At 59.9% G+C, this 14,003-nt stretch overlaps 3 protein-coding genes and 1 pseudogene across 3 annotated transcripts; all 4 read left to right on the top strand.

The window, feature by feature from the left end:
• The first annotated feature begins 2,028 nt into the window (after window positions 1-2,028).
• On the top strand, window positions 2,029-6,955 carry ACA1_293950 (annotated as a pseudogene).
• Window positions 6,956-9,931: 2,976 nt separating this feature from the next.
• On the top strand, window positions 9,932-10,291 carry ACA1_293940 (uncharacterized protein; the record flags this gene model as incomplete). Its single annotated transcript, XM_004368121.1, has 2 exons — window positions 9,932-10,047; window positions 10,132-10,291. 2 exons carry the CDS (start codon window positions 9,932-9,934, stop codon window positions 10,289-10,291), a joined length of 276 nt encoding a protein of 91 aa, XP_004368178.1.
• Window positions 10,292-10,700: 409 nt separating this feature from the next.
• On the top strand, window positions 10,701-11,098 carry ACA1_293930 (uncharacterized protein; the record flags this gene model as incomplete). Its single annotated transcript, XM_004368120.1, is given in 2 exon segments — window positions 10,701-10,959; window positions 10,974-11,098. The coding sequence occupies 2 exon segments, from the start codon at window positions 10,701-10,703 to the stop codon at window positions 11,096-11,098; spliced, it is 384 nt and encodes a 127-aa protein (XP_004368177.1).
• Window positions 11,099-11,825: 727 nt separating this feature from the next.
• ACA1_293920 (uncharacterized protein) lies at window positions 11,826-12,415 on the top strand (the record flags this gene model as incomplete). Its single annotated transcript, XM_004368119.1, has 4 exons — window positions 11,826-11,867; window positions 12,037-12,097; window positions 12,210-12,275; window positions 12,378-12,415. The coding sequence occupies 4 exons, from the start codon at window positions 11,826-11,828 to the stop codon at window positions 12,413-12,415; spliced, it is 207 nt and encodes a 68-aa protein (XP_004368176.1).
• Between the last annotated feature and the right edge of the window lie 1,588 nt (window positions 12,416-14,003).

Below are 14,003 nucleotides of genomic sequence, written 5' to 3'. Positions count from 1 at the left end.
CGGCAAGTGAAACATGACCAATGACACGCCACACGACGCACACACACGACACACAGTGGGGGGGGTGGGGAAACGAGGGGTGTACCTTGGCCTTGTTGCTCTCGCGGAGCGCGGTGATGTTGAGGTCCTTGATATCGAGCTGCGCGGCAAGCGTCTTGCTGAGCTCCTCCGCCTCGGTCTTGCGGTCGTGCTGCCGCACCGCCATCTCCGCGTCGCCTGAGCAGAAGAACTCAAACGCCGTCAGTGCCTGACACAACACGACATGACCCCAACGACCCACGACCCACGACACGACACGCCACGACCAACGACACAACACGACCAACGACACAACACAACACGACCAACAACACACCACACGACACATCCAACACAGACAACCAACGATTCGACCAAGAACACGACCACACGCGACAAGCGAAACATCCAATACACACGCGACACGCGACACGCAACACGAGAGAAGGAGAAAAACGCTGAAAGAGCGCGTGTGCGTGCGAGAGGGCAAGGAGGAGCCGGGGGGGGGGGATTGATGTACATTGGAACAAGCCCCGCCGCGTCTACGAACTCTGGGGAAGAACAAGAACAGGAAGAAGACGATGACGACGACGACGAAGAAGAAGAAACGTGTGAGTGCCTTGCGGCGGAGGGATGAAGCACTACCACGAGACCAACCACCACCACCACCACCACTCAACGGGCGACGCACGCCAAGTTGGCGAGGGTGGAGAGTACACGGAGGGTAGCTGTAGGAGGAGGAGGAGGAGGAGGGGGGCGAGGCCTCCCCAATTGGGCGTAGATGGATAGAAGTATATATATATATATATGTATTTATTTGTTGTTGACGTTTGAGGAGAGAGAGATGAGCAAAAAAACATACTTTTGTTGTTGTCGTCGTCCTCCATTATAGAGGGTCGCCAAAACGCATCTTCTGCTGGATCTCACAGCGTGCGCGCCACTCGTGGGTTGATGGGATATATAATGCGCTAATCATCTTGTTGTTGTCGTCGTCGGCCATTGATAGCGCCGGCCATTCGGAAAACCCGCATCTTCTGCTGGATCTCACAGCGCGCTGGTAATGCGCCAACAAAATCATCTAGTTGTTACCACGTTGGTACTACCAATAGAAGAATCAATCATCAGTCGTGACGACGACGACGAGAATAAAATGCGAAGACCACGCCGGGGCGGAACACCGAGAATAGAAAAAAGCGCGCGCGCAGCGCGTTTATTATTTTGGTAAGGCGACGTTTCCACCAAGAAAAAGAGCCCAAAAAAGGGTCGAATTATTATTATTATTATTATTATTAAAATGGCCAAAAATGCCACGTCAGCGAGGCGCAACATTCCTGCCCTACTTTACCCCCCCCCTCTGCGGGCGGCGTGGGAACGAAACCGTACCAAACCACCCTTTTAAGGGATCGCGTCAGATCAGATCTTATTCCCTGCTCTAGGGGTTGTGCAGCGGGTTTTGTTCTTGGGGTCGGCCGACCGGAGCGCTCGTGAGTGGGGGTCCGAGGCGCCTTGAGGCTCGGCCCTCATCGATCGCGGGCCGTGGAAAGGTCTTATTCCCTGCTCTCTCTGCTCTCTTTCCTTCCTGTTTCCTTTCCTTTTTCACTCGGAGCACCCTCTAATCGCACCCCGAACGCAGCGTGCGATTAAGGGGGGGGGGGAGGTCGCCAACAACAACAACAACAGCCTCCGCAGCAAAGGTGGTACGCACATTTCTCCTCCCCCCCCTCTTCCTCCTTCTCCCTCATCGTTATTGCGTTCCCTCCCTGAGTCGAGCTACAAGTCAAGTTCCTGTCCATCCTGTGTCGTTGCGGCAGCGACGAGCCCCTCACGAAGAACCGGGAACTTTATCTGCGAGCGGCTCATCGTCGAGAACCACGACCTGCTCATCAGCATCAAGGTAACACCAACACGACCAACAACACAACCAACGACCAACGACACGACGCGACCAACGACGCGACGCGACCAACGACACGACACACACAACTCATTGTGCCCGATCGCGAATGGCAGATGATCGAAGAGACGGGCGAGGTCATGGTGCAGCCTTCCAGCCGTGAACCGTGGATGCCCATCGAGGAGTTCATATGCACTCGAGGGCGAGAAGCGCGACGACAAGCAGATTTACTTTACATCAGGACTGTCAAGCTGCTGTCCAACCTCTGCCTGGTACCTACCATTGACACCTCCGCTCTCCCCTCTCTCTCTCTCTCTTTCATTGGTGGCCACTTGGTGTGTGCACCGGTTAACGCGCGAAAACTGCCAACTATGTTGTAGGGCCGGAACAGCTTCGCGTGCACCAAGATCTCACGGGTGATGACCCTGCCCGCTGGGGTGCTGCTGCGGTGCATGACCAACCCGGACCTGCCCTTCACGCTGCGTGCCTCGTTCTGGCCTGCTGATGCAGCACCTCTACGTGGACGTGAGCCCTACAAGGCCATCACGCTCGTCAACTACACGCGGGTCTGGTCCGACCTGGAGCAGAAGCCACAGCTGCGGGCGGAGGGTTCGAGGACGCGAGCACGCGCGACTCACGCCGGACCCGATCCGATTTGTGCAACAGTACGTGGGCTACTACTACTACATGGCCGACAACTACGCCCGCAGTCGGTCAACGCCATCACCCACAACACAAGCTGAGACGCTCGCGGTGGAACCACCACCACCACCACCACCACCACCACCACTTTACAACTTCTCGGTGCGCCGCGCCTCGTGCGAACCCTTTCTGATACGATGGCTTAAGTTCTCTCTCTCTCTCTCTGGCAAACAGATGGTTGTGCTCATGAAGCATCCTCACCGGATCGGTTCGAGCTCCCGGGTTCTGGATATGCAGTCCAGAGGAAGACCACGCTGCTGCTGCTGCGGGACCTCATCATCGTCTCCATTCTCGCTCTCTCCTCGGATCCCGCCACCGAAGTTTCCGGTAACTCCTGCCGCAGCATTCCCCAACATTCTTGAAGCTAGAGACGTCGCTCCAACTACTACTACTCGTACTACAGAGGGCGAACAGAACCCGCTGTTCTTCCAGCAGGACGATCGTCTGCACCATATCTGGATCTTCATGAAGACCACACGTACAACCTGTGCTCGCTCCATGGGACATGTTCTTCAATCTGCGCCTCACCACCGCCACTACTTGACCCGAGCTGCTGATCATCCTGCGCAAGCACATGGATGGTATGGGCGAGTCATCTGCACACACACACACACACATCCCTGATTGGGCAATGCTAAAACCATTCTAACACACATGTGTCGTGACAGGCTCAGCGGTATACCGACCGATCTCACCAAGATCAGCCCAGACCACCGGGGAGGAAAAAAGATCGACGAGGCCTCCGCAAATCGATGGTTCTTTTCTCTCTCCAATTTCTTTTTATCTTTTTATTTTGGTGGCTCACACGTGTGGTACATACGGGTAGGTGGAGTGACTTCCTGGTGGGTGAGTCGGAGCTCGGGGCGGCCTGCAGTCCGACAGAATTCTGGAGCGGACCCTCCCGGCGGATCTGCGCCGATGTCTACACTTCTTTTGCGGTGCAGTGTGCGTCGTGTGTGTGTGTGTGTGTTGTGACGGCCAATTCTCACGAGTGCCCATGTGATGAAGGCAGAGGTGCGTTGCCAGTCGCTCTACTACTCCTACGGGCCAGATCAAACGCCGGCTGGCCAACCCCGCGTGAACCAGGTGCGGAGCATCAAGAAAACGATCAAACTTTTGGCTCAACTTTTTCTCTTTTTGCGAGCAGGTGTACACCTTCCGCGCCCAGAAGAAGCCCAAGAATGCGATCGAGCTGGACCCTCCTCAGCGGTGGACGTCGATCTTTTCCATATGGAGCACTACACCAAGGAGCTCTCTCTAGCTCGTCGACCTCACCAACCTGCTCAACAGCAAGGGTACCTAGTACCACACACATCGAGGCACCTTCTTGGTTGCTGCCATTCCCTACACATTCGAACTGTGCGCCAGTCGAGCTGATGGGGTTCCTCCCTCCCGGTTATATATCGTAGAGAGAGCGTGGTGAAAAAGGTGCGCTCGACTACGTAGTGACCGGCATCATCCCCTTCCTTGTGAACTACTTTGGCAAGTACTACAACCGCAAGGACGCCGCCATGTACGGTTCACCACCGCAACAGTAAGAAACTGTACACGCAACACGCAACACGCAACATGCCACCGCACCATCGCACACCACGACGAGCGTGTCCGGCTGACTGTCAGTCAGTGGCTCTCTCCCTCACCAGACGCCACAAGGTGGTGGTGGCGGACTACATGGTGGACGGCCTCTCTTCTACGCCAAGGGACTGACCCACGCTCAGCGTGTGGAGGTGGGCAAGTGTATCGACGCCGTGAACCGACCCGAGGTCAACATTCACAGCACCGATCCTGAGAAGGTGCAACACGACCAACGACCAACGACACGACACGACCAACGACATAACACTGGAACAAGAGAACTGATTCTGAATATGTCGACCAGGCGTACCAGGTGTCTGGACAAGGCCTCCAAAGAGTGGCGCGTGCTCATTGAATCGACTCCGGAGAAGGAGACCAAGGTGTCTGTCGTTGCGGTAGACACGTCGCGGGAGAAGAAGGCCATCCAAGGCATCTCCCGTATTTGTACGTTAGCTCTTTCTCTTTCTCTGCTTTTCACTTCCTTGCTTGTCGGTCGGCTCACTGCCTCGTGTCGGCGTGCACAGCAAGGAGAAGAAGATAGTCGGCATCGAACAGGAGAGTTCTGCAGAACTTGGCGCAGATCTTCTGCAAGCACCTCGACGCCTTCACGAAGAAGCTCATTATTGAGCTGCTCCTCAAGTGCGTGTGCTGCCCAATTCAATCATTTGGCCGTGGACCTCTGTTTGCTCACTCGCGAGAATTCACACGCAATAACACACACCACACACACACACACACACAACAAAACGCAGGAACTGTGATTCGGGCACGCAGCAGGAGCTGACCTGGGTGACGCTACGCGCACGCTCAACATTCTGCTGGAAAAGCCGCTCGCGCACACGCTCAAGTCCACGAACAAGGACGTGCAGTCGTTGGTCAACATGCAGAACAAGCTCAACAACATGGGCACCACCAATCTGGTACGTACAACACGCACCAACACACCACACACACACACACACAACATGACACGACACGACACTGACTTTGTGGATGTATGTGACGGATTCTCCACTTGTTATCGTCGTCGCAACATGAATGCCACCAGGCGCTGCAACTGGGTATCGCCATTCTGCACGGCGGCAACGAAGAGGTGCAGGCGGTACATGCTCCAGTAGTGCTTCATCAACGGGCAGGAGGAGGAGGGCTTCTTCCCCCCCGAGATCCGCTCCCGCATCCGGCGATCCATCATCGAAATCAAAGGTACGGCACACAACACGACACCACCAATGGCACACACACACACACACACACACACGAGAAAGGCTCACTCTTTGGTGCCTCCTTGCAGAAAAGCAGCATCACTCCACTTCCGGCTGCTCGAGCGGAAGCGGGCACAGGAGCACCAGAGGACCGGAGCCAACGCCGTCCTCTTCAGGAACGACAAGTTCGGGTACGTCCGTCGGGAGAGATCCTGTGTTGCATGCGATGATAGTATCTCATCATCGTCGTCATCGCGTCGTGGTGGTGGTGGTGGTGCAGGACCGGTATCGACAACGAGCTGACCGAGGGCTCCTACAGAAGTACCTGAGGTACCGCAGACGGAGACGAGCAGCGAGTCGTACGATTTGATTTCGGAGACCGCGGCCTACCCTCCCGAGGCCGTGGAGCGCGAGATCGATGCCACCAACATCAAGCCATCGCCCCACCCCAGCTCTGCTTCACCTCCTCGCGCACCTCGAATACTGTCAGTTGGGGTACACATGACCCTGAGACGTGTGGCTTTCCTACACAATGCTGGTGTGCTTACCTGGCTCGAGTCCCCTTGTTTTTTTGTGTTGCTACCTCAAGGCCTGTGCGCCGAGAATCAGGCGGCGCTGAGGTGCGCCGAGTCCGCGCCAACACACCGGCGGGTGCTGGCGCTTCCGCGGTGGTGAGACTTCCCCCCGCCCCAAACTCCCAACCCCACGCGCTGCTTATCCACTTACTTTATCCTGTTCGGCGGACGCAGCAAGGACGTGAACAAGCTCAAGAGAAGGGAGGCCGTCGTCACGCTCCTGTCTCTGCTCGAGGGCAAAGGCCCGAAGGTCCCGGCGCCAGATGCTCATGACCCTCCACAACTTCACTGTCCTGGTACTTTCTCGACTTTTACACCTTCTCTTCAACCTCCTACGCAGCTGCTCCGCGCGCTGTTTCAATTATTATTATAATTATTATTATTATTATCATTATTAAGTGAGACCCAACCAACACCACCTCCTCCAGGTGGAAATGAGCGCATGGCAGATCGCCTCGTGAACGGGGTCACTTGGAACAAGGGGAGAGCAAGACGCAAGGGGGGGATATATCTATCCCCCCCCCTACCACGCCCTGAGCGCGCGACTGCGGCACCCACCACCACCACCACCACCACCTTTGGCATCATCCACGGTGACAGCTCTACCCCCCCCCATCGCTGGTCCCGGCGGCACTGCGCCGGTCTGCGCACGGCCAGCTGCTCTTCAACCTCTCGACCGACTGCCTTTTTTTCGCGCAATCGCTGGTTCGCGCCAGTGTACGGCCTCCCCTCCCCCCCTCTTCAATTGCTTTCTCATCCGCGGTCCTGACCCACTCTTCTCTTCGTACACACACGTGCGCGTACTCACCTGCAGCGCTGACGGCCACGTCGTCATCATCGTCGTCGTTGTCGGTGAGCAACGCCACTGCGGTGCGGCCTGGTCAACGCCTACGGCAGCCACACGGGTGGTGGTGGTGATGGCGACCTCGAACGGCGGCGGCGGCGGCGGCGGCGGCTACGCCTACTCTTCCTGCTGGGCTGCGTCGTGAAGGTGCCCACCATGGGGCCAATGGCAGGCGCTGAGTGCCGGCTGGCTGAGCACGAGTTACTCTGGCTACGCACGCTGGACCCGCGGCGACTGGTACGGCTATATAGCCGAGGGCGCGCAGTTCATGGTCACTCGACAACTCAAGTGTGCACTCAGGCACCCGTCGCGCAGACCCATGCGGCCCGTGCTTGTACAACCAGTGCCACCACTTCGGCAGCGGCAGCCCCAAGCTCGTGGTGTTCGGCCGCCAGGCGGGCAAGTGGAGCAGCACCTACCGACCGGCACAAAATGTGGACGGCAACTCGGGGCAGCCTCGACACCCGCCCATCCACGCACCCACCGCGCCAACCAACTGGGTGGCTTCAGGGCGCAGGCCGTCACCACCATGCGCGCGGCGGCAACCTGTCCCAGGCCCACTGGCCGGTGTGTGCACCCTGACCAACGCCGCCGCCGCGACCCACTCGCTCGCTCATGGCCGGCACCTTCAGCACCAACGGCAACCGGGCGCAAGTTATGGGTGAGTATTTCTCAGTTTCTTTTTTCTTTTTTCTTTTTCTTTCTTTTTTGTTGTCCCCAAGCTTGGTGGCCAGTTCATGGCTCTGACTTACAACACACACACACGTCTATCCCCCCGACCAATTTTTCTTTTTGCCAGCCAACACACGCCGACGGGTGGGATCGCTCAACTTGGCCGACGATGGCTCGTCGATCTGACATCAGCAAGACCATCAGCATCGGCGCCAACCTTGACCGACCATGTGGATGCTTCCTTCGAAGCGGCAGATCTGATCGTACCACCGTCGGTGGTCTCTCACGAGCTGGGCATCACCTGTCCGCCCGCAGGCCTCCAACACCTACCAGACTCATCACCTACGCCTCGCCGACCGAAGTCTCCCGTGCACGGTCAAGAGCCAGATGCAGGGGTGCTCGTCGAACGTCGCGGCGACCAGCGTGACCTGGATCTGCCCGGCCATGAGCGGCAACTTGTTCGCGGAGGAGCCCGTGACCGATCGTCCCCCCCCCACAGCACCGACACGGCCATCGTCAGCGCTGACTGGCCCCGTCACCCTGACCGCCTCGGCCACCGTGCAAAGCGCTTGCCCTCTCCAGCTCCGGCTTGCTCGTCCTGGCCTACTGCGTCAAGGTGTGTTCCGCATGGACCCTGCCACCGGTGGTCCGTCGACGCCGGCGCGACCCTCTCCGGCGCTGCACCGGCGCTTCGTCGCCCGCCGTGACTGACTCAGCCAAGAATGCGTTGGTGGCGTGGAGCGGCGGCGTTGGGCTGTCCAGTATCGTCACCGTTCAGGCCAACTACAACAACCCGTCTCACCCTCAGCGGCTACTCGGGAGCCCAAGGCCCTCCAGGCCGCCACGCCCAACACCACGCGGGCAACGTTCAGTGGATGAGCTTGGCTCCATCACTTTGGCAGGCGGCCTCGTGCCGGCGGCGCCGACAGCTTCTACGACGACCGTGAGCGGCCGCCAACTCGTCGCTCTTGGCCGTCCTCAACAACGTGACGTAGGGCGCGACAGCGTCACCGTGCGGCGGCAGCCTGGTGCTCGCCACGGTGCCCGCGAGCCTCGTCGCCCTCCCGCCGCTCACCATCTCCAGCGGCCTCGTCGACCTCCAGGGTCCTCCACAGCAGATGATGAGCCTCTCCTACAGTGTCTCCCAGTCGGGCGGCTCGCTCGCGCGCGGGCTCCAGAGCAACCGGTCAACGTTGCCGGCCAGCACCAGTTCACCAGCGGCACCCTCGCCGGTCCTGGTCTGGTGACACCCTCCAGCCCACGGCCACCGCCCTCCCCGTGTCCGGCACCGACGCCAGACAGTCGACAACTGCCTGCCTGCCTGATGGTCCGTCAGTCAGGACAGCGGGAGCCTGCTCGGCGCTCACTGTTGTCGCCCAGTCAGTCAGTCGCAGTTCATCGCCGGACACGCCCGCGCGCGGACAAGGCGAGCACCGGCGTGCTCCCTCAAGACACTGTAGCTGGGTGGCCGGTAACATCCGCGGCTCGACCTCGGCCGTCATTCGCGCGTGCCGGCCAATGCCACACGTGGCGAATGTTCAGGCGACCGTCGCAGGCGGTGCCATGGCCACCGAGACCGTCGCCGCACCGCCGCCAGCTGCTCGTCTCTTCGGCCAGATGGCCAAGTCGGCCAGCTCTGTGCTCGTGACGCTCAGCGTCTCCAACAACGTGCTCTCGACTCGACTCGACTCGACGAGCAGGCCGCGATCAGCGCGACTCCAGCAGCGGCAGGCACCCTGGCCCTCGGCGGCAGCGGTTCCTCTACAGCGGTCTCCTCACCGTCCGTCGCCGGCTCGGTCGGCGTCGACGCTGCTCCTCGCTGCTCCTCCTCCTCCTACTCGTTCGGTCCGCCGCCAACTCGTCGTTCTTGGCCGGCCGAGAAGAGTGTCACCGTCTCGGGCGCCTACAACAACTGCAGCTCGTCGTCGACGCCACCTCCCAGGTCGCTTCGGGCGGGCAGTCGGTCCTGCTCGGCTTGGTCGTCGCCCTCCCGCCACTCACCATCTCTGGTGGCCTCGTCCGGTACTGGCGCTAAGATGGTCGACAACTGCCTGACTCAAACTTGGCCAGCTCCGGCGGCGGCATCAACACATCGAAGTGGGCCTTTTTTCGACTTCTCGCGCACGCGCGCGCGGGCTTCACCCTGGCCACGGGCGGCACACGTGGAACCTCAATGCCAGCCTTCCCGCCCATCGCCATCAGCGCCTCACGGGCTGCACCCCCGCCAGCCCGGCGGCCTGGCCACGCCCGGGCCGAGCGGCGGCAGCGGCGGCGGTGACGGCAGTGACAGCTGGCAGTGCGCGGGGAGTGCTGCCCAGGTCTTGGTCGACGCCCTACGTAGGGCGACCAGAGCTCCAGCAGCACGAACGTTACCAGCAGAGACGGTGGTGACGCGGAGGACGACAAGGAGCTGGAGGAGGAGAAGGATATGACAGCGCCGACGACGACAATGACGCCATCGGTGCTACGCCCAGCAAGCGCAAGCCTGCGGCACTCCCAGTCGAGGCGGCCCGTCACTCCCGTCATTCGCATCCCTTCTCTCATGTCCACCATGCCCGGCTCCCCGTACCTCCTCCCATCTCTCTCTTTCTCTCTTCGCACACATTTCATTTCATAGTTTGTTCCTGACGCGTCGTGTGTCGTGTGCAGCGGACCGTCGACGGTGTCGGCGCTGGATGCGAAGACAACGTCGCTCAGGATTGGGGTGCCGCGCGTGGAGCTGGTGCTGTATCCGATGGGCGGCGGGCTCCTCGTGTTCCACATCGACTGGATGCCCAACGCCCGCAACAAAAAGCTCTCCGTGATGTAAGGCTCGACACGTCGACCTCCGACATCATCATCGTCAGCAGCAGCAGCATCAGCAGCATGGTCTCGCTGCTGCTCACGGTCACAGACACCTACCGCATGTGGGCCGACGTGGATCCAGCTGGGCACCGTGACCACGGCTTACGGCCAGGCCCTCTTCAGCGGCATGTCGCCCTGTACCCCTCAACGTCACCATCGGCGCGCTCACGATCGACGACGCCGTCATGGTCAAGAAGAAGAAGAAGACCAACCTGACCCAGCGCTGGGTGTCGCCGGCGACGTGGCCTAGTTGCCCACCACTCGGGCGTCCTGCTCACCAACCAGTCGGCGACCCTCGCTCGCGCTCGAGTCGGCCGGGATCCTGATCGGCGTCAACGACACGGCAGGCTCGTCAACTACGACCAGATCTCAACATGGTGGGCGTCGCGTCCGCGACCGCGACCGTCAACGTGTTCGTAGTCCACCTCTACGCCGCTTCAACGGCAGCAGCACCATCTGCCGGCGCCACGCGGCTCGTCAACCGCGCCCTCGCAGCGGGCGAGGTTTCCACCACCACCACCACCCGACCACCGGCCTGGTGGCAACCGCAGGCGCAGGTCAATCTGCGACCTCGACGCCGATGGCGATCGACGGCGCACGCGCAGGTCAGCGTCACGCAGCCGCTCACCTATTGTGGACATCCGCAGCAGCAGCAGCGGCACCCTGGATGGTGGTCATCGTAGACGAGGGTGATTTCTGCGCGGTCACGTTGCGAGCTGGTGCGGGCGGCAGCTTCGCCCTGGACCCAGCATCATCCTACACCAACCAGTAGCTGTTCGCCAGCGCAGCTACGGCAGCACCAGCGTGGCACCGAGGCGACCGAAATGAGAAACGAAACGAAACGAAACGAAACGAAAAAATGAAACAAAATACGAAATAAACGAAAGGAAATAATACGAAACGAAACGAAACGAAACGAAAATGAAACGATAAAGCAAACGATAAAACGAAATAAACAATGAAATAACATTGTTTCCGTTTCGATTTTCATTTCGTTTGCATTTCGTTTCGCTAAATTTTCTTTTCGTTTTTTCCGTTTCGTTTCGTTTCGTTTCGCTGCATTTTTCATTTCGTTTTTATCGTTTTTTTCGTTTCGTTTCGTTTCGTTTTAAATTTCTATTTGCGTTTCGCCCCGCCGAATAGATAAAAGAATGCAAGCGAGAGGGTAGTGGAGACCACGTACGAGCTTCCTCCTCCTTCTTCCCGTCGTACCGCGCCGTGGATGGGGCTTTTTTTGTGGCTTTGCTGACGTACAGGCGATCTCCTCTCCGCCCCCTTCATCGTTGTTCCGGTTACGGGCGGACCGTACAGGGCAAGTGCATCTGACGCCACTTCAGCTGATGCGCTGCTTGCTTCGGAGGAAGCGTCTGTCTGCTGCCCCTCGCTCACCTCGCAGGCCAAACGGGACCTGGTACCCACGGCCGCCGGGAAAACGACACCTGGACGGGGCAGGGCAAGCTCGTGTGGCGCAGGCGGCGGCTACTACGTCGGCGAGTGGCATGACGGCCCCACCAGGAAGGCCCCAGCACCCTCCTCACCAGGTACACTTCTGCCGCCGCCCTTCCAGCAGACGAAGGTTCCCCGTCCCCGTCCCCCTCCCCGTCCCCATAGCACGCTTCACTGGTTCTTCTTCTTCTTCTTCCCTCATCTGACACACCACCGCCACCGCATCACCCACCAGGCTCACAGGTTTGGCCACCGCGAGTACAGGAATGGAGCCACATACATGGGCCGCTACAAAAAGGATCATCGCGTGGGCCGGGAGTGGAAGGTAACCGCACTCTCCCCTCTCCCTCGCGCCCATGATGGTGGCTCTTGGTGGCAGCAGCAGGTGGTGGTGTGGCGGGCGCTCAACGGCGCTGGCGTGATGTCGCTGCGCACAGGTGGGGCGGAGGAACAGGCGCCTCATCTGCCCAGATGGCCAGGAGTTCAAGAGCAGGTCTGGATGGGTACACACGCACGCACGCACGCACATGCTCACCTCGCCGCGCTGCACTGCTGCCTCCCCCCACCGCCGCCCCAAAGTTTCCCTTGGCTGAGGCTTCTTCCAGCAGAGGAAAAGATGCAAGTCGGCGACACTCAGGCTTGAGTTGGCCGGGACCCTGATTGGCGTCAACGACACGGCAGGCTCGTCAACTACAGCCAGATCTCAACACAGTGGGCGCCGCGTCCGCGACTGCGACCGTCAACGTGTTCGTAGTCCACCTCTACACCGCCATTGGGCGTGCTTGCACTCGGCGGCGGCGGTGGCGGCACGCTGCACTACAACGCTGGGCTCCAGGTGCCACCGGTGCACTGGCCTGCTCCGCGTCGCCGCCAACACCACCAACACCACCACGGTGCAGCTCGCTGATGGATCGGCCCTCTCGGGCGGCAAAAACCTCTGGAGGTCACCGGCGGCGCGCTGGCCACCTTCACCACCGCGCGCGCAGACCTGCAGCTTGGTCCACCTTTGCGGATCCGCTCAGCAACGCTGGCGCGCAGCGTCAGGTCGTGCTGGGTAGCGCCACCTTCACTGGTGGTGCAAGTTCACTGTCGCCAACCAAGGGTTCGACGGACGGAGTCGCCGCGCTCAACATCACGTTGACCTTTGCTGGCGGCTACGCCAACAACGCCAACGCGAGCGAGGTGGCAGCCGCGCGCTCTTCACTGTGGGCGGGCACCCCACACGGGCCTCATCCACACACGGCCAATGCCGCCGCCATGTCGCCATGAGAGTTCACCGCCGGCTCGCAGCGCTTCAAGGTCGATTCAAGAACATGGGTGGAGGCTGCATGCAGCAGCAGGACCGCGATCATGTCCAGAGCAGCAGCGGCAACACATCGAACACCGTGGCGGTACCGGGAACGTGATCAAGGACAGCAAGATGCACCGCAGCATGGGCACCCCCCGACTTCGAAGTGTCGGGCGCGCGCAACTTCTGCTGCTGCTGCTGCTCCCACTCTCGATCTTCCTGGCCATCACCCTCGAGTCGATGACGGCACCTCGCTCACCCTCGATGGCGATGTCATCGTGGCCGGCAGCTTCTACTGGTACAGCGGCGGCGGCGGCGGCTACGTCAGGGGGCGGCGGCAACCTCATCCTCCAGGCATGGGGGGGGGGCAAGAAGATCATCCTCTCGCCGGCCCAGCACTACGCATGGACGGCACGGTGGTGGTGGTGGCTGCTGGTGGCTGGTGATCCCATCGCTCTCGTCATGGGTAAACCCCTCCTCCCGACGCCACGCTCGAGCCACGACCTCTCGGGTACCCTGAGCGCGCCGGTGGCCACCGCGCGCGGGAATCACCGTGGGCCTGCCCTCGCTGCGTCTCCTGGGCAGCAGCGTGTCAATTTCAGCGCCCTTCTCGCGCGCGCCTCGAGGTCGCTACCGTGTGCGCGCTCGTGGCCGGCAACGTGACCATCGATTGGGGGAGGGAGGCACCATGGCCTGTGCCGTGTTCGAAACAATCGGCCGGCATCGCCGCTTCAGGCGTAAATGACACGAAAAACGAAAAGGTTTCGTTTTCATCTCATTTCGCATTTCGTTTCTGATTCATTTGGTTTGGTTTTCAGGTCGTTTCGTTTCGTTTAGCATTTCGTTTCAGCTTCATTTTGGTTTTCATATCGTTTCGTTTCGCACACAGATTTGGTTTTCATATCGTTTCGTTTTACATTTGGTATTTTATTTCGAACGTACG

The sequence above is a fragment of the Acanthamoeba castellanii genome (genome assembly GCF_000313135.1).
Source record: "Acanthamoeba castellanii str. Neff unplaced genomic scaffold scf7180000084777, whole genome shotgun sequence".
NCBI lineage: Eukaryota > Discosea > Longamoebia > Acanthamoebidae > Acanthamoeba > Acanthamoeba castellanii.
This window is presented reverse-complemented; position numbering and strand designations above follow the sequence as displayed.